Source organism: Phallusia mammillata, chromosome 1 (assembly GCF_965637545.1).
Source record: "Phallusia mammillata chromosome 1, kaPhaMamm4.hap1.1, whole genome shotgun sequence".
In the NCBI taxonomy this organism is placed as follows: domain Eukaryota; kingdom Metazoa; phylum Chordata; class Ascidiacea; order Phlebobranchia; family Ascidiidae; genus Phallusia; species Phallusia mammillata.
In genome coordinates this window covers 5,297,930-5,321,611 of record NC_137252.1, presented here as the reverse complement: position 1 = coordinate 5,321,611, position 23,682 = coordinate 5,297,930, and the positions used below count along the sequence as shown (strand labels likewise).

General features: G+C 34.0%; 3 protein-coding genes and 1 pseudogene across 6 annotated transcripts; all 4 read right to left on the bottom strand.

The window, feature by feature from the left end:
* Nucleotides 1-1,386: 1,386 nt before the first annotated feature.
* Nucleotides 1,387-5,981, bottom strand: LOC145204609 (kelch-like protein 12; annotated as a pseudogene). The gene is made up of 13 exons (XR_013853513.1): nt 5,650-5,981; nt 5,435-5,555; nt 5,225-5,378; nt 4,447-4,664; nt 4,027-4,176; nt 3,740-3,851; nt 3,542-3,612; nt 3,263-3,455; nt 2,801-2,941; nt 2,698-2,745; nt 2,511-2,630; nt 1,901-1,965; nt 1,387-1,772 (listed from the first exon to the last, which is right to left on the bottom strand). The product of XR_013853513.1 is annotated as a kelch-like protein 12 (transcript).
* A 1,677-nt stretch (nt 5,982-7,658) lies between these two features.
* Nucleotides 7,659-14,126, bottom strand: LOC145204521 (kelch-like protein 12). The gene is made up of 14 exons (XM_080077115.1): nt 13,897-14,126; nt 13,696-13,816; nt 13,485-13,638; nt 12,843-13,060; nt 12,542-12,688; nt 12,318-12,417; nt 12,165-12,244; nt 11,770-11,965; nt 10,943-11,083; nt 10,810-10,887; nt 10,628-10,747; nt 9,792-9,954; nt 9,652-9,716; nt 7,659-9,551 (listed from the first exon to the last, which is right to left on the bottom strand). Exons 1-14 carry the CDS (start codon nt 13,959-13,961, stop codon nt 9,475-9,477), a joined length of 1,725 nt encoding a protein of 574 aa, XP_079933241.1. The 5' UTR covers nt 13,962-14,126; the 3' UTR covers nt 7,659-9,474.
* Nucleotides 14,127-14,422: 296 nt separating this feature from the next.
* LOC145204587 (adhesion G-protein coupled receptor D1-like) lies at nt 14,423-15,639 on the bottom strand. Its single transcript, XM_080077184.1, has one exon. It carries the CDS (start codon nt 15,465-15,467, stop codon nt 14,442-14,444), a length of 1,026 nt encoding a protein of 341 aa, XP_079933310.1. The 5' UTR covers nt 15,468-15,639; the 3' UTR covers nt 14,423-14,441.
* Nucleotides 15,640-15,715: 76 nt separating this feature from the next.
* Nucleotides 15,716-23,532, bottom strand: LOC145204496 (kelch-like protein 12). Of its 3 annotated transcripts, XM_080077078.1 has the most exons (15): nt 23,437-23,529; nt 22,939-23,054; nt 22,573-22,693; nt 22,362-22,515; nt 21,930-22,147; nt 21,645-21,791; nt 20,994-21,093; nt 20,771-20,856; nt 20,487-20,682; nt 20,016-20,162; nt 19,925-19,960; nt 19,731-19,850; nt 16,951-17,128; nt 16,799-16,863; nt 15,716-16,606 (listed from the first exon to the last, which is right to left on the bottom strand). In XM_080077078.1, the coding sequence occupies exons 1-15, from the start codon at nt 23,479-23,481 to the stop codon at nt 16,530-16,532; spliced, it is 1,806 nt and encodes a 601-aa protein (XP_079933204.1). In that variant the 5' UTR covers nt 23,482-23,529; the 3' UTR covers nt 15,716-16,529. The 3 variants fall into 3 exon arrangements, with proteins under 3 accessions (XP_079933204.1, XP_079933212.1, XP_079933221.1); XM_080077086.1 differs by lacking the exons at nt 22,939-23,054; nt 23,437-23,529 and adding an exon at nt 22,797-22,875; XM_080077095.1 differs by lacking the exons at nt 15,716-16,606; nt 16,799-16,863 and having other exon boundaries at nt 17,061-17,128; nt 19,778-19,850; nt 23,437-23,532.
* Nucleotides 23,533-23,682: the final 150 nt, after the last annotated feature.

Sequence of the window (23,682 nt, the reverse complement as noted above, 5' to 3'; positions counted from 1 at the left end):
ACGTGGCTGGTATTTCATAGATACAACAAATAGTTAATTAATGATGTTTCGTATGGGCGTAAATGAAATTTAAGGCCTTAATTCCATGCAATAAAAGGGTTCGGTTTCGGCCGAATTTTCAAAAAAGTTCGGGCCGAAACCGAAACATTGGAAAACAGCGAATTCGGCCGAAATGTTTCGGCCAACCGAAACTTCGGTGCATCACTAAATTTAAACCAATGGAAAAACGCAAATCCATTCTGACCGGGTAGTTCACTCAAACCGGAATAAAAACCTGGAGCAAAATATAGAACATTTAAAAACCTAAACCGAACCCATATGACAAGCGGTTTGAATGTCTGCTTTCATTTCAAAAACACCATGTCATTTATTTGATGTCGAAGTTGCTTCGTTTAAAAAGCAAGAGGAACAAAGGATAAAGTATTTAATCACACTCGCGACCTAATTCAGTGAGATCCGAAACATTTTACTCACACTGTTACGGCATTTAATATTGAGACCAAACAAAGCGAGGTAAGCTCCTTCGCGGTACCACATTTGCTCAACCCAACCCAGAGTTCCGACGACGCTGCAAACGAACGCAAAAAACGCTTGTACTGAGACATTTCACAGGATCTATGCTAGTAGGCCCTTTCGACAAAGATTGACACCCACCTTTTTTCGACAAAGATTGCCCTCAACTAGAATTTGTAGATATACAACTGATTAGTTCGATAAAAAATACAAAGACTTTTTTCAAAAAATCGTCCCAACAATGCCCGGCTTTTCATTAAAGCAAAGACAGAAAGACGTCGGGTGACCATATCGATGAAACAGAACGCTCACAGCCCTCTGTAACGATTTGGTGTCACTTAAAATTGTTTTTTTTATGTCCTGTGTTTGTGGATTTTTCCACTGTCCAAAATTTGCTCTGATTTAGAGTCATCAAAACAAAACTACAACTTCTTTCAGTCCAAGTCGTGAACACGCAAGGCGAAGGCTTACACAACACAATTACACCGGTGTTAGTAAACATCCAGCATCGGTCGTATTTCGCTGGTTTCCTTGTCAGCTTGCTCGCAAATTTCGTGTTCGTTTTTAAATAGGAGTCAGAGTAGGCGATACGAAGCACTCGGCAAGGTGCAGGCAATAGTCAAAGCGACGTAAAACGCAGGCAAAATCTAACCGAATATTTTTAGCACAAACAAGGCATATTGTGGTCGTTTCATAGAAACAGAAAACAACGTCAGATGTCACGTGTGAGGTTGCTTGTTTGACAAATATTGAAGTTTGGCTCGGGGGAATAATTTATAAAACGCACAAACCCAATTGGTTCAAAATTTCTCTGTATTCTACATCATGTCAGCATACACATCAAAATAAAATTGCATATGCTTAGTGAAAAATCATGATATAAACAACTAAGATGAAATATTACAATAGCATTTTAAAGAAACATAACAATAAACAAAACCAAATCACAATAACCACAAACACAGTTGGTAAGGTGAGAAGCAGGAAACGTTAACAATATGACTATGTATTAAAAATCATATTTGATAAGTTAAAAAAAAATTTGAAGAAAAACAACATTGCGACATGTGTATTTAAGACTGCAGTATTTAAATTTAAACAATGTGATGCACCTAAATAAACAAATAACGAAATGATACATATTGTGAAGAATAGAAACGTTGGGAACTTTGCCAGTTTAGTTCAAAGTTTGAGCAGCTTTGATTCTCTTGCAGCTGTTCCAAGTTTGCAAATGGTGTGTTGATTTCTCTTTTTATCTCCTGTGATTAACAAATAATGGTCACCAAATTAACCCATCTAGAACTAATTTAGTACATAACAAAAAATAATTTCATTAGAATATATAGCCTATTTAAATGAAAACTTTAAAAACTCTCAAAACAAGTACCAGTATTGATTTCCCTCTTCCATTGTGAAGTGGTGCAATCAAAACAATAAAGATCATCACTTTGTCTGTAAAACATTAATTGACTGGTTTAGTTTCATGTCATGAAGTTTCTTGGTCATATTTTCGCCATAAATTGACATTTTACTGTGGTGCCCGTGGTGCCAAACCCACCTTTAAACAAATTATATGTTTTCCATATAAACCTTACACATAGATACATGAACAATTACTAGTAAAAGAGTTTGAATAACTATCACAGTAATATTTATTATATTGCATTTTGATGTGCATTTTGAAAAAAACAAACATAACAACAACAGAATATAATTATCTGCCACAGAAACATAGCACACAGCTGCAAAAACCTAAAACAACTGTAAATGAAAGGAAACAAAATTTAAAAAAATCATAGGAGTTGTGCCATGTAAAGATAATAAGCAGTGGGTAAAAGGCTATGTTACTACAACAAATAAACTGAAGGCTTTAGTAAAAAACACAATATTTCAAAATGCTTACTTGATTGGATAGTTAAATAAAAGCTGATTTTCGTAATCTAAAGATATCTACATAATAATTTTATTGTAAATATGTCAGAATAAAAGTTACTCACCACAAACAAATATTTTGGTGCCGACCACACAAGCACTAAATGAATTTCTTCTATGGTTCAAATTGTGACCATTAAACTTTTCTCCATTCTTTACATTTATTCGTGTGGTAATTTGATGTGCTGCTAACAATGTAATTAGCAAAATTGCCTAAAATATTTACATTTTACAATATTTCAAATATGCAACCTGTATGAAATCCTGCTTGAGCGCAACCTCCAATAGTGAAAATATAATCTAAACAAAAATCAGATTATTTGATTAATTATAGGAAAACTAGTTTGTTGTTTACCTCCCACTGCAACTGTACAAGCTTTAGTTCTGCAATAATCTGATTGTTTTTGTTAATCTTCTACACATCGTCCACCACAAAATATTTCAGTTTGAAGCACACAACTTCTATTTCCAACACCCCAAAATACATACATGTCCTCTGGAAAAGTATCACAATGCTTTTGATTAAAGACAAAAACAATTAAACAAAATTTGTGAAAGAAATACCATGATCTATAAAACAAATGAAAAAGTCAACAGATACAATATTTGCTTATCAATTAAAATATGATCAGAGCCGAAAATTCTGCTGTAAATTTTGTGTACATATGATTTGTCACATGAAATAAAATGTTTTACTAGGGTTCGCCACAACAGATAAACTAGCTTGATATGTTATGTAGGCTGGCTTATTAATATACTACATGGTAACAATGTGTTTATTATAGTATAATACAAAATGAAACTGTCATCAGTTCACCTTGTATTGACACAGCACTTGCATGTGTCCGAGCATATTTCATGTTTCCTTCTTTTTTCCAATTACTGCCATCAAATGAAATGATTGAACTTGTTACACTTCCAGTTTGATTGTTTCCACCAAAGAAAAACAGCTTGTCATTATGAAGCACCACAGCACTTGCATGACTCACATGCATTGGTGGCTGGGTTATCTGTGTAACAATGTTATTCGATTCTTTCATCTCTTCCTTAGGTTTTCATCAAAAGCATTTTAAGTAAAATCCTGAATTCATCATACTTCTTCCATTTCTGTTGTTTCATCCATAGAAATTTTTTCAATAGAATTTTCTGGTGTCAACAAAATGTAGCCTGTTTTTCTTTTTCTGCAAATAACTATTTAGTTAAAAAACATTTAGTTTGAGTTGTTTCCAGTTTACTGTAATGCATTACAAATGCATAATATTTAAAAACAGTAATAGTTGGTTTACAAACATACCTTGTTTTTTACCAATGCGCTTTGCTTGTTTTTCTATTCCTTCAGGTTTCAAATGGAAATGCATTGCATCCTCAATAAGATCCCGACAATCATGATTTCTTTTCACTAATGGCTAAAACAAATCATTTATAATTTTTTATTTGCTGCAAACCTGGTCAAAGAGGCAACAATTAAATGATTGCAAGGTCCCTGAAAAACCTTCTCTGACTTTTGTGTTTATTTACACATAAAAATTTTTATAAAACATTACACTAAACAAGAACATTTCATTCAGAAATACAACTCACATCTTTTCTTAAAGTATCGACAAGATATTCGACTGAAACATGTCGAATTCGAATCAGTTTGAAAAGAGACAAAAGCTTTTCTTGCCTACTTGACAAATGGTCCAACTTGGTCCAATTCAACAAACAAAAAACCAGTTCATCTTCTGATGCCTGAAACAATTTGTACCTAATTTTTCCAGAAAGAACCAAATTAAGCTTAATTAACTAGATGAAATAAATCATAGCAACACAGCATTGGAATAATTTCAAAGACCAAAATGCCCAACCATGTTGTGGTATACTTATGTAATTTAAGACAATGCTAACAATGCATAAATGTAACTGTAAGTAAACATCTCATACAAAAAACATACTTATTTTTATAACCTATTTATCCTAGCTAAATTTAACTACCACAACGAATAGATACAAAACATTTACATTAATTTCATCCATTATCAAATATTTCTTCAAATCTTCTTCTGATATTTCCATGAACTTCTTTTGAGTTGAAACAACACCAAAATTTTTCACAATTCATTCTTCAACTTCTTCCTCAAGTTTGTGGAGTGAAAACAATCGACTTGTCTCTCTCAAGTGAAGTGCACTTAATGGATCCAATGTCTCAGCCAGATAATCATTAATAATATCAAGCAAACCTAAATATAACAACTTATATTTGAAGGACATGCAATACGAATTGACCACATCATCCAGACCTATACCCTATTCTGACTACGGTCAGTTTTAAAGCTGTATTCAAGTAGTAAAAGGAGAAAATAATTTTACAATTGGGTTTGTTTAAATCAAATTGATTAATTCAAATTTTCCAAGTTTACATTTAATTTTTTGTTAATAAAAATAGAAATACTAATATGTTACAACCAGTTTGTGTCATGACAAAGGTATGTTCTGAGATGCTGTTAGTTGTGACACATTACGCTAAACCCCATAAATCTTTCAAACACCAACAAGAACATCTATGACAAATATTGCAGTTACAAGAGATAGGCAATTATATTTCAACCAAAGCATACATAACAAAATTTTTTAGTTAAATGATCAAAAAATACTCAATTAAAATTGTGTTCATTTGGGTTGTTAAAAAATGTACATGGTCCACTCACCAGTTAAATTAAGTCAATATAAAGTGAGTTTTAAAAACATAACATTAGAAAATCAAACAGAGCAATGTAGTTGCAACCAATAACAAACCTACTTTCCACAAGAAGCAGTGATGCTGTTTTCATGATGTCATTCACATTATCAACTGTCAACCTGATTTTGCCAGTGTAGATGAAATCAAGCACTTGTTCAACAGCATCTGCACTTACTTCATTCAATCTCACAGTTTGAGAATATTTCTCCTTCATCTGCAGAAACAAGTAAAATTTTAGTTAATGAAATGCACAAGATATTGAGGACTAACATTAGTGGTGAACATGGTCTTGAAGTAATCACTGTGTGAAGCAAGAACAATCCTATGTGCCGGAAAAGATCGTTTCCCAACTTCAATATCGACATCACAAAGTAGTTTATCTTCTCTACCCCTTTATGCATATTGAAAGTTAAGTTTTGTGGTTGTTTAATACGTTTCATTAACATTTAAACACAAAACAAATGGAAATGAAATTAAACACTTACAACTGAATTTTGGTCCTGAACATTTTTGTCATAATTTTTACATGAAAACTCTTTTTCATGAGACATGTTGGTTAACCTTGGTAACTAAACTGTGGAAATTACACTTCTGCAAAAACAAGTTTTGTTGAATAGGATGAAGTTACAGTGATTGCCCAACAACAAATGCCTCCAAACTCTTCCGCATAAACTTACCACTAGACCAAATTTTGTACCCGGAACTTCCATATTTTATGTTGATTTTGGGTGCAAACTGCAAACAAACTCTGCACTTCGGGAATTACCCTTTCACAAACCAACAGAAATAATATTTTTAGTGCAGTGATCAGGACAAATTAACATATTTTTCAACAAAGAATTTAAGTGCTTAATCGAGCGTTTTTACAAAATCAAACCAAACAAAAGGAGCGAAGTTTCCGTCGTGAAAGTTTAAATTAAAAATCATCTGTGTTCTGAACTGGACCCACCCAGTGGGCACTGCGACGTCATTTTAACGTTATAAATTGGTTGCGACCATTGGTTGAAATTTCGGTTTCTGCTGGTTGATTTTGAAAGTTTTTTCGATGTGAGTATGTAACTGTTGTTTCAACGTCTTTACTATGACATTGCACTGACGTCGAACAACGACATTTAAGTGACGTCCTCACATGACGTTGGTCAAACGATATCTGCTGGCTGATTTTGAAAGTTTTTTCGATGTGATTATGTAACTGTCGGTTCAACGTCTTTACTATGACATTGCAATGACGTCGAACAATGACATTCAAGTGACGTCCTCACATGACGTTGGTCAAACGATATCTGCTGGTTGATTTTGAAAGTTTTTTCGATGTGATTATGTAACTGTCGGTTCAACGTCTTTACTATGACATTGCAATGACGTCGAACAATGACATTCAAGTGACGTCCTTACATGACGTTGGTCAAACGATATCTGCTGGTTGTTTTTGAAAGTTTTTTCGATGTGAATATGTAACTGTAGTTTCAACGTCTTTACTATGACATTGCAATGACGTCGTACAACGACATTTAATTGGCGTCCGTACATGACGTTGGTCAAACGATATCTGCTGGTTGTTTTTAAAAGTTGGGTTTCAATTTAGGATACAAAATCTACGTCTCAATTACGTAACAACAAAACCATAATAAACCAGCATGTAAATGCGATTTTAATAATAGGGAAAAATAAAAAAACGAAAGTAGCAGACAACAAGATGCTGATATGGCAAACTATATGCTTTTTCTTTCGCCCCCACCTCTTCTGTCTGGGGCATACTTAAGGCAGGTGCCAACAGCGTCATATATCTCCTTTTCAGTGGTTAATTGGGTGTTTAAAACAGCATCTGAAATTGTAAATATTACTCAATGCAAGATATCCCCACAAAACTGAACATATTTAAAGTGCGACTAGGCTACATTTAAAGACAAACATGCTTCTAAGCCAGTGCTCTTCAATCGGTGTGCATGGTGGACCAGTACAAAAAGGTATATCATAAACTTTTAATGAACCATTCATATTTGACTTGCAGGGTATTAGAAAAAAAAAGATGTAGGTACCAACTGATGTATAAATGAACCTCTGTATTTTTTTTAATGTTGATGTCTAACACTTTCAGTGCGGTTGATGATGACATGCATAATAAATTTTCATATCGCATTTTTTTAAAACTAAACAGGGTGCATGAGTTTGTCACAACAACTTTAAGGGTTTACCAAACCAAAACAGGTTGAACAGCACTGTTCTAGGCATTGATATTAACTTATGGTGGTACCTCTATTGTATGGAACTTTTTTAAAGGAAACGTTTTCGGCTGAAAAATTGTTTTTTTTTAAACAAAAATATGAAACGTTGCAACGAATCTGCCAACCCAAAGATTTCATATAATGTGCTCTGAGTTGAGTTGAGTTTGTTTCGTTCAGTGAAAGAAAACATAGCGACACAGGTGCACTGAACTATTAGGTTTGCATGCTTCAGGAGTTGTCACAAAAAAGTATTGAATTGTTGCCACACATTTTAGGACAAAAACTTTATTAGCACGTGAATCGTCGTCTCCATTCTCGCAGTATAACCGCTCTTGTCTCGGACTTGATAACGCAATACAAAACAAACACAGAAAGACCCTGGGTGTCGTTGAAACAAGCGTGGATGCGGCAAACATATACATTGTCGTCATAGAAGTTTACAAAAAAGCCGAACAGCCAAGGAATGCCCAGCATAAAAAGAAGAATCGCCAACGGTTTTGTAGAAGCTCTTAAGTTAGTTGCACTGCAGAAAAAGGAATCACTAGCAGTGCAAGACACATTTTGATGTGGTTGAAGTGCGTTCGAGTTGTTTGTGAGCCTCTACACATGTAGGACAGTGCGTGCAATTATGATCAAGTTGATTGTCAGCATAAATGACACAGGGACGATTGCAGCCCACACAACTACACCGTTGCTAGTTGAAATACAGAATGTTTTCTTTTCAGCTTGTCCGCAAAAGTCTTGTTCGTTTTTGAAAAGGATAAGCTGATTCAATGTTTGACATTATTGTTCTTATTACTACACGACTTTACTGCCGTTTTAGTGTATGTTGTCACATTTTGGCCTAATCAATTGGGATTTCATGATGTTGGGTATGGTTAATTTGCGGAGATCGTCGTTTACCTACCTCTATTATTTAGCCGACCGGAAGCAAACCGTGTTGTCAAACCAAGTCGCGTCTCCTTTAATGCCACTCATTTCTCCAGCGAGATTCCAACCCCGCAGGCCCCTTTCTCTCTACCAGATACGCCCGTTTTTTTACCATCGCTCTTGCTTTCGTAGTATTGTTTTAGCGTATTTTCAACTGCTAGGTTATTGCAGTTGTGTCTTGCATTGTTTGTGCCACACACCATAATGTGTTACTATGTCTGCTGCATCAAGGTACAACAAAATATAATAGCAAAAATACATAAAACTTGAATAGGAATAATAGTAGGGGACAGAAACGTCCATGAACGAAGTCTTTGGCCAGGTACGGGCAATAGTCAAAGCGACGTAAAACTCTGACAAAATCCAACCGCTTGGATTGAACACAATCGTGATTTTGTGCACATTGCCCTCAATGTCAAATACAAGTGAACCACTTCAACCGTCGCATTAAATTTCCACTCTATTTAAATAAGGTACTTTGACTGCATAGGAACATTTAAAAGCCATTTTGCTCAATTTAAAATCTGAATAAATTGTATCTGAATAATGAAATCATTATGGGAGGAACAACTACCACGACAAGCATGGAGAAGTTGACTATAGCAATTGAGGAGTTTTTATAAAAAAGATAAGTTGGAACATCAAATAAATCTTGCTACTGATGTTAAAGGCTCAAATTCTGTTTCCACAGCAGAAACCTCTTCTGTACAAATGATGAAAAAAGCTGGTGGCAGTGTGGGTTTATACGTTATAATCTGGCCCAACATACTTAATATGTAAAGGGTTATCAATAATGAAGGAAAACGTATAGGAGTCCATTTTTTGTGACATAGCGTTAGAAACTGAAATCATTACTCATGTAACTATATATAGATCACCAGGACAGGACTAAACACTGGCAATGAATTCTTAAAACTGCAAACTGATGTCCTAGTTACTACAGTGGTAAAATGGCACAACAACAAATGTCAAGGTGAAGATTGAAGGTTAGAATAGTATATGGGATTAGTTAAAAGTCTACATGAGTTATTTTAAAGAGCGTTAAAAAACATAATTTTCTGTAATTTTTTGCTAATTACCTAAAGTGCAATGTACAAACTATAACTTAAATGCTTTAAATCAAATGAGCTAAGTTTGTAAACTTAGTCATTTCGCTTAAAGTTTAAACAACTTTGATCTTCCTGTAGCTGTTCCAAGTTTGCAAATAGTATGCTGATTTTTCTTTTTGTCTCCTATAAACAGTCAACAAATTAACTAATAGCAAACTAATTTAATTTTTTTAAAACATGTATTGGAAAAGACAGTGTATTGAAACAACTAAAAAACTGCCACCTGTATGTATTTCCTTTTTCCACTGTGATGCAGTGCAATCAAAACAGTAGAGATCATCACTTTGTCTGTAACAAAATAAGTTGACTACATTCATGTCACAAAAGTTTGAGGTTGCATTTTAGCCATAATTGACTATTCACCCAAGCACAAGCATTTGATCATCTCCAAACAACAGAGCTGATGTCTGACCAAGTTGACATGGTGGATTTTGTTGTAGGATTGTCCATGGAGTATTGTTATTGATGTTCGTGGTGTCAAGAACTTCAATTGAGTTTACTGGTTGGCTTTTGGCATTAAGCCCACCTTTTAAACAAAATTAAATGATTTCTGAAAACTACATAGATATACACATAGATATGTAAAAAAAGCTAGTAAAATAGTTTGAGCAACTTCCACACATAATATTTTCTTATATTACATTTTTTCTTATACAGGCTGATTCTGGTTGTCAAGACCACCTTTGAACATATGTGGCAAAAAACATCAGTTAAACAGTTGAAATAACAACTTAAATTGCATTACGTAAGATGTACATCGACATTACCAAAATAATAAGCACATAACAATCTTGGCTCAAAAATAAAGGACACAAATTCAAGAACCTAGCAGTTGTAAATATGCTATAACAACAGTAAAAGATACGGTTAAAAACAACAACATAAGCTAAAATGAATAGAACCCAGGTGTGTTGGAATCTCACTAGTGCAGCAAGTGGCACTGAAAGATATGTGACTAGGTTGGACACTGTGGGTGTGAAGTAAAACACAGCTAAATGACACAGTTTTTTAAATGTTAAACTTTTTTTCAAATTTTATAAATTACTCTTTTTGGTGGCAAGTTTGGTGGCATACACAAGATAAAATAAAAGCATCATTCTAAATCATAAAGCATACCATAAAACTAGGTTATTGTTTCAGTGGTTCACTTGTTATAATATCAAAGTTTACAGAAAAGTGTGTCCAAAAACATTTTTTACCACAAACAAATATTTTGCTTCCAACCATAGAAGTACCAAACGAATGTCTTCCTTCATTTAAATTGTGACCATCAAACTTTTGTCTATTCCTTATATCAATTCGAGTAGTATTGTGTTGCACTGCAGTAAAAAAAAATACATAAAGTTACAATTCTCCATAACTATAATGCAACCAGTCGCACCTTTATCAATGTACGTGTAATTTCCATAAGTGGTATATGTCTGGTATCTGTACAAACCTCCAATAGTGAAAGCATTGTCTGAACAGAAGTAGATTTTAAATCTGTTTTAATACAAATACAACCATGTTTTTACCTCCAACTGCAACCGTGGCAGCACATTTTCTATCATAACCTGATTGTATTTGTTGATCTTCTACACATTGGCCACCACTGAATATTTCAGTTTTACGTATGTAACTTCCATTTGACTCCCCACAAAAAACATAAATTTCTTCTGCAAAAATAACGTTAAAACTGTTTTGTTACATTTTTGCAAAAAGAAACAACAAAATCTCTGTTCTGCAAGATTACAAACCATCACCAAACAGCAGACAAATATCTTATAATTTATGACAATAAACACATATTTTTTCCTATGAGAAACAACTGATATCAGTAACAGCAACAAAATGCATATAATTCATGTTTAAACAAAATGAATTTTTATCGCATTTTTTTGGTTTTGTTTGGGGTTGTGTTTTAAGTTCAAACATATTCGTTTTTTTTTATGACCTTTTAACATTGCCTTGTGCACTCACATCAATAAAAGACACATATTGTTTGTCCATTATAACAGATTAAGAAATAATGCCTCCCATGTTGCACCAAATAGGTGGTTGTGACAGTCTAATTTTAATAATCAGTGGCACACAAGCAGAGTTTTGGGATAAAATTGGAATGTAAAAACTTTGTTAAACCTCATGGCATACAAGTTAAACCGTTTTGGAATCTCTGCTGTAACCAACCAAATCAAGTGGCTTTGCTGCAAAACATTTTATAAAGTATGACAACAACCAAGCACACCTAATATCCCTGCCTGTGTAACTTATTGCACCACCTTGCATCTTTTTGAAAACTCTATATCTATACCTAAAATATAAACAGCTCTATATCTATACCTAAAACAGCAACTTAATTTACCTTGTAATGTCACAGCAGATGCATTTGCACGAGCATAATTCATGTTTCCTTCACTTTTCCAATTATTGCCATCAAATGAAATAATTGAAGTAGTGGCAGCATTTCCATCTTGGTTGTAACCACCAAAGAAAAACAGCTTGTCACCATGAAGCACCACAGCACTTGCATGACTCACATGCATTATTGGCTGAGTTATCTGGTGCAAAATGTATGCAGCAATTATTTTCAGTTGCACACAAAGCAATAAATTTTTGATGTTTTAGTATATTTGATAAACAATGCATTTACAAATATTCAATCCCTGCCTCAAATAGCAATGAAATGTTGCACTTAGTTTAAAAAGGGGGTATGTAAAAGTATGGTATCTGCATAAACACAGAAGTGAAAATGATTACCTCTTCAACTGACATTGATGTTGACATGGAAATCTCATGAATTGAGTTAGTTGGTGTCAACAGAAATGGATCACCCTGGCCTGAATTTATGTCACAAAAACAATACAGTACAAAAATGAAATTAAGTTTCACCCACAGATCTTGTTTCATTACCACGACGTTTTGCTTGTTTTTCTATTCCCTCAGGTTTCAAATGGAAATGCATTGCATCCTCAATAAGATCCCGACAATCATGATTTCTTTTTACTAATGGCTGAGAAATAGGTAACTAATTATTTCACTAAAAAAATCAATTAAACCATGTTTTTTTCCGGATAATTAACTGTTAAGTTGCCAAAACTTATCATTCTAAATATTCACCAGCTGAAACTACCCACCTCAATTCTCAAAGTATCCACCAGATATTCAACAGAAACACGTTGAAGTCGAATCAATTTAAAAAGTAACAAAAACTTTTCTTGTCTACTTGACAAGTCTGCCTTTGTCCAATTCAACAAACAAGAAACCAGTTCATCTTCAGATGCCTAAAACAGAATTTAAAAGGAATCATTTGTTTATGTTAAAATGTATACATCTAGATATTATCTTACTCATATGGTTTATTTCAAGGTGTTTATATCAATTACATAACAACTGATTGAGCAAAAACATGTAAATCTTAACAAAAAAAATGTTTACATTGATTTCATCCATTGACAAATATTTCTTCAAATCTTTTTCTGAAATTTCCATGAATTTCTTTTGAGTCGAAACAACTCCAAAATTTTTTACAATACATTCTTCAACTTCTTCCTCAAGTTTATGGAGTGAAAACAATTGACTTGTCTCTCTTAACTGAAGTGCACTTATTGGATCCAATGTCTCAGCCAGATAATCATTAATAATATCAAGCAAACCTAAATATAAATACATGATCTAAACAAATGTATTTACACAACAACAAATTGACCATTTCTAGCTCTATCTCAACCCTCAACAATTGGGTATATCAAATTTTGCAATTTTATTTATTTTTACTTATAAACCAGTTTGAAGTGTGCAATGTTCCCTGACAATCTATAAATAAAAAAAGAACATTGATCATACAATATTGTGGCAATTACATTCCAAACCTAACTATATTATCTCAAATGTAATATTTGTTTGTTGAAGTAAATAAGCAAAAAAAAACTAAGAATTCAATACACCTAAATGCGTTGTGAACAAATGTACATGGTCAGCTCAAAAGGTAAAATGAATCATGCAAATACAGATATTTAATCAAACATTAAATTTTAAAATTAAACACAACAAAATAGTTGCAACACTCAACTAACCCACTTTCAACAAGTAGAAGTGATGCTGTTTTCATGATGTCATTCACATTATCAACCGTCAACTTGATTTTGCCAGTGTAGATGAAATCAAGCACTTGTTCAACAGCATCCGCACTTAATTCATTCAATCTCACAGTTTGGGAATATTTCTCTTTCATCTGTAGAAACAGGTATAATTTTAGCTAAATAAATACCACAAGATATTACACACTAACATTAGTGGTGAACATGGTCTTGAAGTAATCACTGTGTGAAGCAAGAACAATCCTATGAGCTGGAAAAGTTCGTTTTCCAACTTCAATATCGACATCACAAAGTAGTTTGTCTTCTCTCCCACTTTCGTTTTTTATTTGTTAATACAATATTATTATGTTTTGTTTATATTTGAACAAGTTAAATTAAATGCAAACACTTACAACTGAATTTTTGTTCTGAACTTTTCGTCATAATTTTCACATGAAAACTCTTTCTCATGAGACATCTTCGTTAAGCTTGGTAACTAAAATATGGAAATTACACTTCTGTAAAAACAAATTCTCAACACTAATGCTATCGAATGTCTTCTGGCTGGTCCGACTCCGAGCAAACCAAAGTCTGTAAATACTAAATAAAATAAATAAACTTAACTCAACTCAACTCATTATGTTGATTGTTGACTTTGATTTGGTAAACAAAATCTCATCTTTGGGAATTACCCTTTATCAATCAATAGAAATCATATTTGTTTTAATGTGGTTATCATCACATAATGATGGAAATGCAAAAAAAAGTTTAAATGTTTCAATCAAGCAAATTAAACAAAACTAAAGAAGCAAGGTTCCTGCCGTTTCCATTAAAAAACGTTTGAGTTTCAAACCAGACCACACGAGTCAGCTTTACCGTTTGCTGCTGCATTTTTTAGTGCGCAAATGTTATAAGGTAGCAATAAATTGTTGCCACAAATTTCAAGACAAAAACTGTATTAGCACGTGAATCGTCGTCTCCATTCTCGCAGTATAACCGCTCTTGTCTCAGGCTTGATAACGCAATACAAAACGAACACAGAAAAACCTTGGGTGGCGTTGAAACAAGCGTGGATACACAAAACAGATACATTATCGTCGTAGAAGTTTACAAAAAAGCCAAACACCCACGGAATGCCCAGCATAAAAAGAAGAATCGCCAACGCTTTTACAGTAGCTCTTAAGTTAGTCGCGCTGCAGGTAAAGGAGTCATTCGTAATACAAGAAGCGTTTTGATGTGGTTTAAGTGCGTTTGAGTTGTTTGTAAGCCTACACACATGTAGGACAGTTAGTGCAATTATGATCAAGTTGATTGTCAGCATAAATGACACAGGGACGATCGCAGCCCACACAACTACACCATTGCTAGTTAAAATCCAACATCGGTCGTATTTCGCTTGTTTCCTTGTCAGCTTGCTCGCAAATGTCGTGTTCGTTTTTGAATAGGAATCGGAATAAGCGATAGAGACATCCATATAAGAAGCACTGGGCCAGGTACAGGCAATAGTCAAAGCGACGTAAAATGCTGGCAAAATCCAACCGCATATTTTTAACACAAACATTACTTTGCGCATATTCCGTTCGTTGTCACAGGAAAGGGACTTTGAAATCCATGGGTCGGTTTTAATGGAAAGCAGTAGACCCTGTCTGAGCATCCATGCTGCACTTGTGAGTAGTAAGTAGTGAACAAATATGGTGAGAATTTCACATGGAAAGATTCGGTTGTCGGCTGCTTGGGATGGAAATGTCGAGAGGAGAGATGCGGAAAAACTGATCGGAACCGGAGTCCGATCTCTGCATAAAACATTCCGGGATATCCAGAGGGACAGAATCGTGATACAAAGAAAAATAATAAAAAATATTGATAAATCAAAGTGGACGTAACTTACTCGTGACACGATAATGTAAGCCGTTGCAATGTAAACTCGTTTGTCGTTTACTATACAAACTGAACTAAAGCAGGGAAAATGGCTTTGAAACGTCATGTCGCACCGATTTAACTTAACAATGTAAGTGAAAATAACAATCAATGTTCTTAAACTCAAAATGTGCTTGAAAAATGTAACGCTTAATACCACTTACATACAAAAATAAAGACAAAAATACATAAGAAAACATTAACAAACAAACGTTATTTTCACAACATAAGATCACCAAACAGAAGATTGGCGAACATATGAAAATCTGTCTTCACGCCCCTTATATCAAGTAAAATAGGCAAAACTACAAAAGCTACCAATACACTAATCTTTATTGCTTTCTGAAACAAAACAGCACAATGTGAAAGTACATGCCAGTCAAATTACTTTGATGCGTGACAACTAAAATAAACCGATGTACCACAGGGAAATCATTTGCGTAAAACAGTTTGAGAATCGCTGGTACAGGCTTACATATAGAGCAAAGAAGTAAAAACTAAACTACTTTATTGCATATCAAAGCAATTACTGGAAAAACTTTAGTGGGATGAGCGCAACCGCAGAGACTGGGTGGCTCATCATTTCATATGCCAGCAGTAGCTAGACAACCATATTGCCAAGTATTTCTGTAGCATGTGTTGATACAGACATTGGAATTTCATTTACGTTACAGGTCTAAGATTGCATATTTATTTAGTAAAATCCAGGTGGTAACAGTTTAATGAAGGGCACAAACACATTCTATACAAGTTCAGGGGAAAAACACTACCAAACATTCATTGAATTTTAAAAAAGGAGCAAGTTAACAATATTTATTTATAAAATGCAGTAAATACAACATTATAATATGATACAACATTAAAACATAATAAAAAATGGAGAAAAAAATCATAAAGAGATATTTCAAAGATAAAAAACTCAACCACAAATAAAGTGTTGCGAAAATGACAGATGAAGCCTGGATGTTTATAATGTAAGTTTCAAAAATAATGTTGGTTAATTTGAAGCACATCACAAGAAAAATATAGTTAGCTATATTTTCATGTCACCAATCAATCTAAGGCACCACCAGATTACACCAATTCAATGCACGGTAATTGACAGCAAGTTTCGGGATAAAAATATTGTTTAAAATTTAAACAGCTTTGACCCGCGTGTAGCAGTTCCAAGTTTGCAAATGATTTGTTGGTTTGTCATTTCCTCTCCTAAAGTGGAAAAGCAAGTGAAAAAGTTAACATGAGTTAATACACCAAATCAAGAACTTTTTGCCATCAAGTTTAGATTTTAGGGCAATATTTAAGAAATAACTGGGCTTTATCAGACCCCTTTCATTCTAACCAAACAATTCATTATTTGGAAGTTTGGGATTTTCTAAAAATGAACAAAACAAATTGCACCTGTATCAATTTCCAGTTTCCACTGTGATGTGGTGCAATCAAAACAATAGAGATTATCATTGCTTCTGTCAAAAACAAAAACAAAAAAAAGTTAAAGTTTTAATGCAAAATAAAACTTTACAGAGCATCATAACATTGAAAATTTCACTCACTCTCCAAGCACAAGCATTTGATCATCTCCAAACAACAGAGCTGATGTCTGACCTAGTTGATATGGTGGATGTTGTTGTACAATTGTCCATGGAGTGTTGTTATTGATGTTTGTGGTATCAAGAAATTCAAATGTATTTACTGGTTTAGGGATATACCCAATCCGCTCATCAAGCCCACCTATGAGCAAAATGATATGATTTGTATCAAAACCTTACATACAGGTACATGTAAAAAAAACTAGTGAAATAGTTTGAACAACTAGAATAGTGGTTTTCCTATATATTGCCAGTTTATATATATATAACATCATATTTAACGATGTATCACATATTAATTTACTATATTTATAATGGATATATATTTGGCACCTACATTTCATTGGGTCCCTATCTTTTCCTGGCACTTTATACCATAATTGTATCTGCAAGCATAATCTAATGGGTCCCCACACATGTGTACATGCGATTTGGTAACAGTAAAAATATGGCACAATCTTTGTTAAACAGGAAAAGTGGTTTTCCTATATATTCCATTTTACAGAAACTGTTCCATACTTACGCACCATTCATTATAATTGTAAGGGATATATATTTGATGGATACATTCACTATGATACCAATACTTTTGTGGCCTGTTATAACATAATTGTTTTTGCTAGCAAAAACCAATGGGTCCCCACACACACACATATATTTTGAGTTTGTAACAGGATAAATGGCGCATGCATATGCTAGGTAAGAATTTGAATTGCACAGATGACATTTAACGTATTAAGAAAAAATATATATAAACTTTTATTTTGTAACAGTCACAGCCCTTTGTTTGTTGAATTATGATGTTTAATCCACACATAGCGTTCCCTGACGCCATTAAGTTTCTACATACCATCAATATCATTGCTTAGCTGGGCTTTTTATGTCCAAAACTTGTTCTGAAACAATTCTATTAACGCGTTTAGTTAGAGAAGTCACATTACACAGGTGTAACAAATAGTGAGGCGTTGTCGCTCTGCGTTTCGTAACACAAATAAGTTGACCTAGATTAAAGGTTACAGCGCAATACAACTAACATCGTAACATCTTAATACCAATGAGAAATGGTCAAGTGACGACCGCGTTCATGCGTGAAGCAGAGGCATTTTTTCCATGCGCGACTATCGTCAATCACTCCCATTGCATCAGCTGTGCACAGAGCGAGCACGAATTTGACAAAAGACACACAAGAAAAACATATTTTGACTATTACTGAGCTGATTGCACTGAAATTTTTAACAGCCAATAAGGAGTACCCTATCCACACCTGTTTCAAATTTCAGCAAGTTAAGTTTATATTTCTGACCTTATTAACATGTGAACAAACAAACAAATATTTGGGGGTAAGGGGGTAAAATGGATATATACAACGTCAAGTTACAAAATACTTTAAAATACGCTGCAATGTACCAATTAAAAAAGCATGAAACTCCAGAATCATCTGCTTTAGCAAGTACAGCCGTTTTAAACATTTCACGTTTTGGGGGCTGTGGGTGAACCGAGGGATCAAACGGGGTCAAAATTCACATGGACCATCTTTAGACCAATAACTATAATGTGTGTAAATTTGAAAAACTCTGAAGCATTCTTTCTTGTCCAAAATGTGGGAACAAATCCGCGTTAAAATGTTCACGTTTTGAGGGGCTGTGGGTGAACTTAGGGGTCAAATGGAGTCAAAATTCACATGGACCATCTTTAGACCAATATCTGTAATGTGTGTAAATTTGAAAAAGTTTCAACCATTCTTTCTTAACCAAAACGTGGGAACAAATTCGCGTTAGACAGAAAAAAAGAAAAAAAAATATGGACAAAAACAATATGTGTCCCTTACAGGGAAGGGAACCCATAACTAGAGAAAGTAATATTTTAATATATGGCATTTTGATGTGCATGTTGACACTGAAACACAGCAAACAGCTGACAAAACCTAAAGCAATAGTAAAACAAAAGGAAAGTGGGCCTGGGCCTGGGCCTGGTAAAAAAAAGGACCGGAACCTTTTGAAACAAGCAGGGGCTGAGAAAAGGAAAAGGCGCCTGAGAAATCTGGAAAATTTGTAAAGAAGCGTCATGGCCAAGGCAAAAGACCAGGCTACCACAATATGAAAAACAACAGCCCAAAGTAGCAATAAAAAAATTCTTGGAACTTTTAAACATGTTTAGTTAATTTAGGGGTGGGGAACCAACTTAGTACTGCGGGCTGCATGAATTGCACAACATTTGGGGAGGGGCATTTTTTTAAAATTTCATGCCAAATACCCAGAGCACGCTTTCTTTTTTTCCAAGATTAAATTTTAAATAACAATATAAGCATCCAACGCTTTCCACAGTAAGCTAATAGCTCTGCAACACCGCAAATGAATTGTTACTGCACAAGAAGAGGCAATCAAGTGGCTTTTACTTACAAATAATAGCAAGTGGTTGAATGTATGGCAATTTTATGAAAGTTTGACGTTATAATGTTGAAAGGGGGGATATTGAATATAAATCACTGATAATGTCAAATCATTCTAGGAAATATCTGTACATCAAAATTTTTCAGATCCTATTTTGTATACTTTAACAAAATTGTGATGCAGGTCACATTCAAAAGGAAAGCGAACCACATATGGCCCGCCCCTGATTTAGATAAATGATTAAAAGAAAGCTGTTTCTTTTTTAATCCAAAGCATTAACATGATTATTTCATTGTATTCACTTGCAGTAATATTAGAAACTACCCAAAGTATGCCAGAAAACAAGTTGCTCACCACAGACAAATATTTTGCTCCCAGCCACACAAACACCAAATGAATACCTTCTATAATTCAATTTGTGACCATCAAACTTTTCTCCATCCTTTATATTTATTCGTGTTGTAGTTTCATTTACTGATAACAAAAAAATAACAATTTGCTTAAATGTTAACGTTTTACAACAATTTTTGTTTAACGTGCAAATTCACCTGAATAATTGCGACCTCCAATAGTGAAAACAAAATCTGAACAAAAATCAGTTGACTTGATTTGTTGAAAAAAGACAAAAACGTTGTTTACCTCCCATTGCAACTGAAGTAGCATGAATTCTTTGATAATTTGATTGTTTTTGTGGATCTACTACACACCGTCCACCACTAAACTTTTCAGTTTGAAGCACATAACCTCCATTTCCATTTCCATCACCACAAAATATATAAATGTCCCCTGGAAAAATATCACAACACTTATTAATTGAAGACGAAAAACAATTAAATTTAAATTTTGTGATAATACAAGAGATCTATCAAACAAACAAAACAGGCCACAGATACAAAATTTGCCTATCAATGAAACAATATGGTGAGACACCAAATATTCTGCCAGTTTAGGGTTGTGTGCATTTTATATATTATAAAAAGTTTTATAAGGGTTTGACACAACAAATAAACTAGTTTTCCATGTTATTTACAATGGTGTATATTACTCCATGGTAACGATGTTAATCTATTGATTATGGTATATACAACATGAAACTGTTATCGTGTTCACCTTGTATTGACACAGCACTTGCATTGCTTCGAGAATATTTCATTTTTCCTTCTTTTTTCCAATTACTGCCATCAAATGAAACAATGGAATTACTGGCAACATTTTCATTTGGGTTGAATCCACCAAAGAAAAACAGCTTGTCACCATGAAGCACCACAGCACTTCCATGACTCACATCCATTGGTGGCTGAGTAATCTGATGCAAAATATATTAATAAAGTTCTTTATCTCTCACTTATGTTCCCATTACATTTCTCATCAACAAAAACTTTAATTTATCATACTTCTTCCATTTCTGTTGTTTCATTGATAGAAATTTTTTCAATTGAATTTCCTGGTGTCAACAAAAATATAGCTAGTTTTCCTTTACCTGCAAATAACATTTTTACAAAATAAATCAGTTTAATACAACCTTCCAAATGCATCACAAAGGCCTGGTTTCATGTTTAAAAAAAATTGTGGCATAAGTGCTGTACTAAGAATATTAAAGATAACTTGTTACATTACCTTGACGTTTTGCTTGTTTTTCTATTTCCTCTGGTTTTAAATGGAAATGCATTGCTTCCTCGATAAGATCACGACATTCATGATTTCTTTTTACTAAAGGCTAAACAAATAATTTGCAAATTTTTAGCTGCTGCAAACCTGGTCAAAAAGACCAGTATTACATGATTGCAAGGTCCCTGAAATCTACTCTGCCTTTAGTGTTTGTATATACATAAAATGTACCGTATTTTACGGACCATAAGGCACAATTTAAATTCTTTTTTTCCTCTTAAATTGATCGTGCGCCTTATAAGCCCGTGCGCCTAATGTATGGATCAAGTAGTGCTTAATTGCCTAGGCTACACTCAAAACCAGTACCGATACTATTATTATATAAATAAATCACCATCTTACACAATAAACTACCGTAAAGGCAACTAGCAACTGTGATATTCAGAGCTTTATGAGCTTTATACGGGACTTTAATGAGCTTTATACGGTAACCCTCCTTAAAATACGTTGCGTTCTATAGTCCGGTGCGCCTTATGTAAGAACAAAATACTAATCAAAGCAATTTATTGACAGTGCGCCTTATAATCGGGTGTGCTTTATGGTCCGTAAAATACGGTAAGAAACATGACCCTAAACAAAAAAATCATTTAGAAAACTCACATCATTTCTCAAAGTATTAACCAGATATTCCACAGAAACACGTTGAAGTCGAATCAGTTTAAAAAGTGACAAAAACTTTTCTTGTCTACTTGACAAATCTGCCTTGGTCCAATTTAACAAACAAGAAACCAGTTCATCTTCTGATGCCTGAAACATATCTAGAAAATTTGACCAAGAAATTACCTAACACACATGGTTTCATTTAAGATGTACATATTAGTTATATAAAAACTTTGTAGTTGACTGAACAACCAGATGTAGATTTTAACAAAAACACATGTTTACGTTGATTTCATCCATTAATAAATATTGGTTTAAATCTTCTTCTGAAGTTTCCGTGAATTTCTTTTGAGTCGAAACAACACCAAAATTTTCTGCAATGCATTGTTTAACTTTTTCCTCAAGTTTATGGAGTGAAAACAATCGACTTGTCTCCCTCAGCTGTAGGGCATTTATAGAATCCAATGTCTCAGCCAGATATTCACCAATGATATTAAGCAAGTCTAAATGTAAATACAACTACATCATCTACACAAATGTATTCACACAAAAACCATTTCAAATTTGTGCCACACATGGCGTGTGATGAGATGCCGTTAGGTGTGCAACATTACCCTCAATTCAGATATTAAAATAAATAAATAACAATGCAGTTTTCTTGCAAATGTTATGTACAATAAATCAAAACCATACAGATGCAACATTCAACAAACCCACTTTCCACAAGAAGTAGCGATGCTGTTTTCATGATGTCATTCACATTATTATCTGTCAACATGATTTTGCCAGTGTAGATGAAATCAAGCACTTGTTCAAAAACATCTGCACTTACTTCATTCAATCTGACAGTTTGAGAATATTTCTCTTTCATCTGTAGAAACAGGTATAATTTTAGCTAAACAAATACCACAAGATATTACAGACTAACATTAGTGGTGAACATGGTCTTGAAGTATTCACTGTGTGAAGCAAGAACAATCCTATGAGCTGGAAAAGTTTGTTCTCCAACTTTAATATTGACATCACAAAATAGTTTGTCCTCTCTCCCCCTACAAAAAATTTTTTAAGTAATTTATTGTGATGTACAGTTGACATTTACTTAGTTCATTGCAAAACAAAGTGATCAAAAAATATAACATTTCTCCTTTATACCTTGACATAGAGTTATATGCGTGAATGTCAAAACTCATAGGTATGTCATAACTACTGTATATACTAACTTGTTCTCATAAAAAAAAATTACGTTGTATTAAAATTCGTGCAAACAAAAAACAATACCAAATTAAAAACCTACTGAATTTGTGTCCGAAACTTTGGATCATATTTTTCACATGAAAACTTTCTTTTTCGAGACATGAGTGTACAGTTTGGTGGAAAAATGCAAACCAAAAACTCTGATAAAAAGTAAGGCTGAAAATCAAGTTCGCATTAGCAAAATCAAATTTAAGTAACTTATCAATTCTTATTTCTACGGCAGCTATCAAACAGCTATCATATTCTTTACAGCGCAAAGTTCGAAACGAAATGAAAGGGCCAGGGTGTGGCCGTTAAGATTCAAGTACAAATCGTTTGTGTTTCGAACTGCACCAAGCGAGTCAGCCAACCTTTGCTGAATTGAATTACTTCCTCCTGTTCGCTTTTGCATGCGCAGATGTTATAAGGAAGTACTAAATTGTTGCCACAAATTTTACGACAAAACTTTATTAGCACGTGAATCGTCGTATCCATTCTAGCAGTATAACCGCTTTTGTCTCAGGCTTGATAACGCAATACAAAACGAACACAGAAATACCTTGGGTGCCGTTGAAACAAGCGTGGATGCACAAAACAGATACATTGTCGTCGTAGAAGTTTCCAAACAAGCCAAACACCCACGGAATGCCTAGCATAAAAAGAAGAATCGCCAACGCTTTTACAGTAGCTCTTGAGTTAGTTGCACTGCAGGTAAAGGTGTCATTCGTAATACAAGTAGCGTTTTGATATGGTTTAAGTGCGTTTGAGTTGTCTGTGAGCCTCCACACATGTCGGACAATGCGTG

What these genes read in the sequence shown, in the direction of transcription:
- LOC145204521 (XM_080077115.1), bottom strand. Translation starts at nt 13,961, where the DNA reads ATGTCTCATGAGAAAGAGTTTTCATGTGAAAATTATGACGAAAAGTTC. An exon ending in TGTCAATGGATGAAATCAAT is followed by an intron (nt 12,689 to 12,842) that starts GTAAACATTTTT and finishes ATTCTGTTTTAG; the next exon opens with GCATCTGAAGATGAACTGGT. An exon ending in GATCAAATGCTTGTGCTTGG is followed by an intron (nt 9,717 to 9,791) that starts GTGAATAGTCAA and finishes ATTTTGTTACAG; the next exon opens with ACAAAGTGATGATCTCTACT.
- LOC145204587 (XM_080077184.1), bottom strand. Translation starts at nt 15,467, where the DNA reads ATGACGTTTCAAAGCCATTTTCCCTGCTTTAGTTCAGTTTGTATAGTA.
- LOC145204496 (XM_080077078.1), bottom strand. Translation starts at nt 23,481, where the DNA reads ATGTATCTGTTTTGTGCATCCACGCTTGTTTCAACGGCACCCAAG. An exon ending in AAGTTTCGGACACAAATTCA is followed by an intron (nt 22,694 to 22,938) that starts GTAGGTTTTTAA and finishes AATTTTTTGTAG; the next exon opens with GGGGAGAGAGGACAAACTAT. An exon ending in GAGCAAAATATTTGTCTGTG is followed by an intron (nt 17,129 to 19,730) that starts GTGAGCAACTTG and finishes TTTTGCTCATAG; the next exon opens with GTGGGCTTGATGAGCGGATT.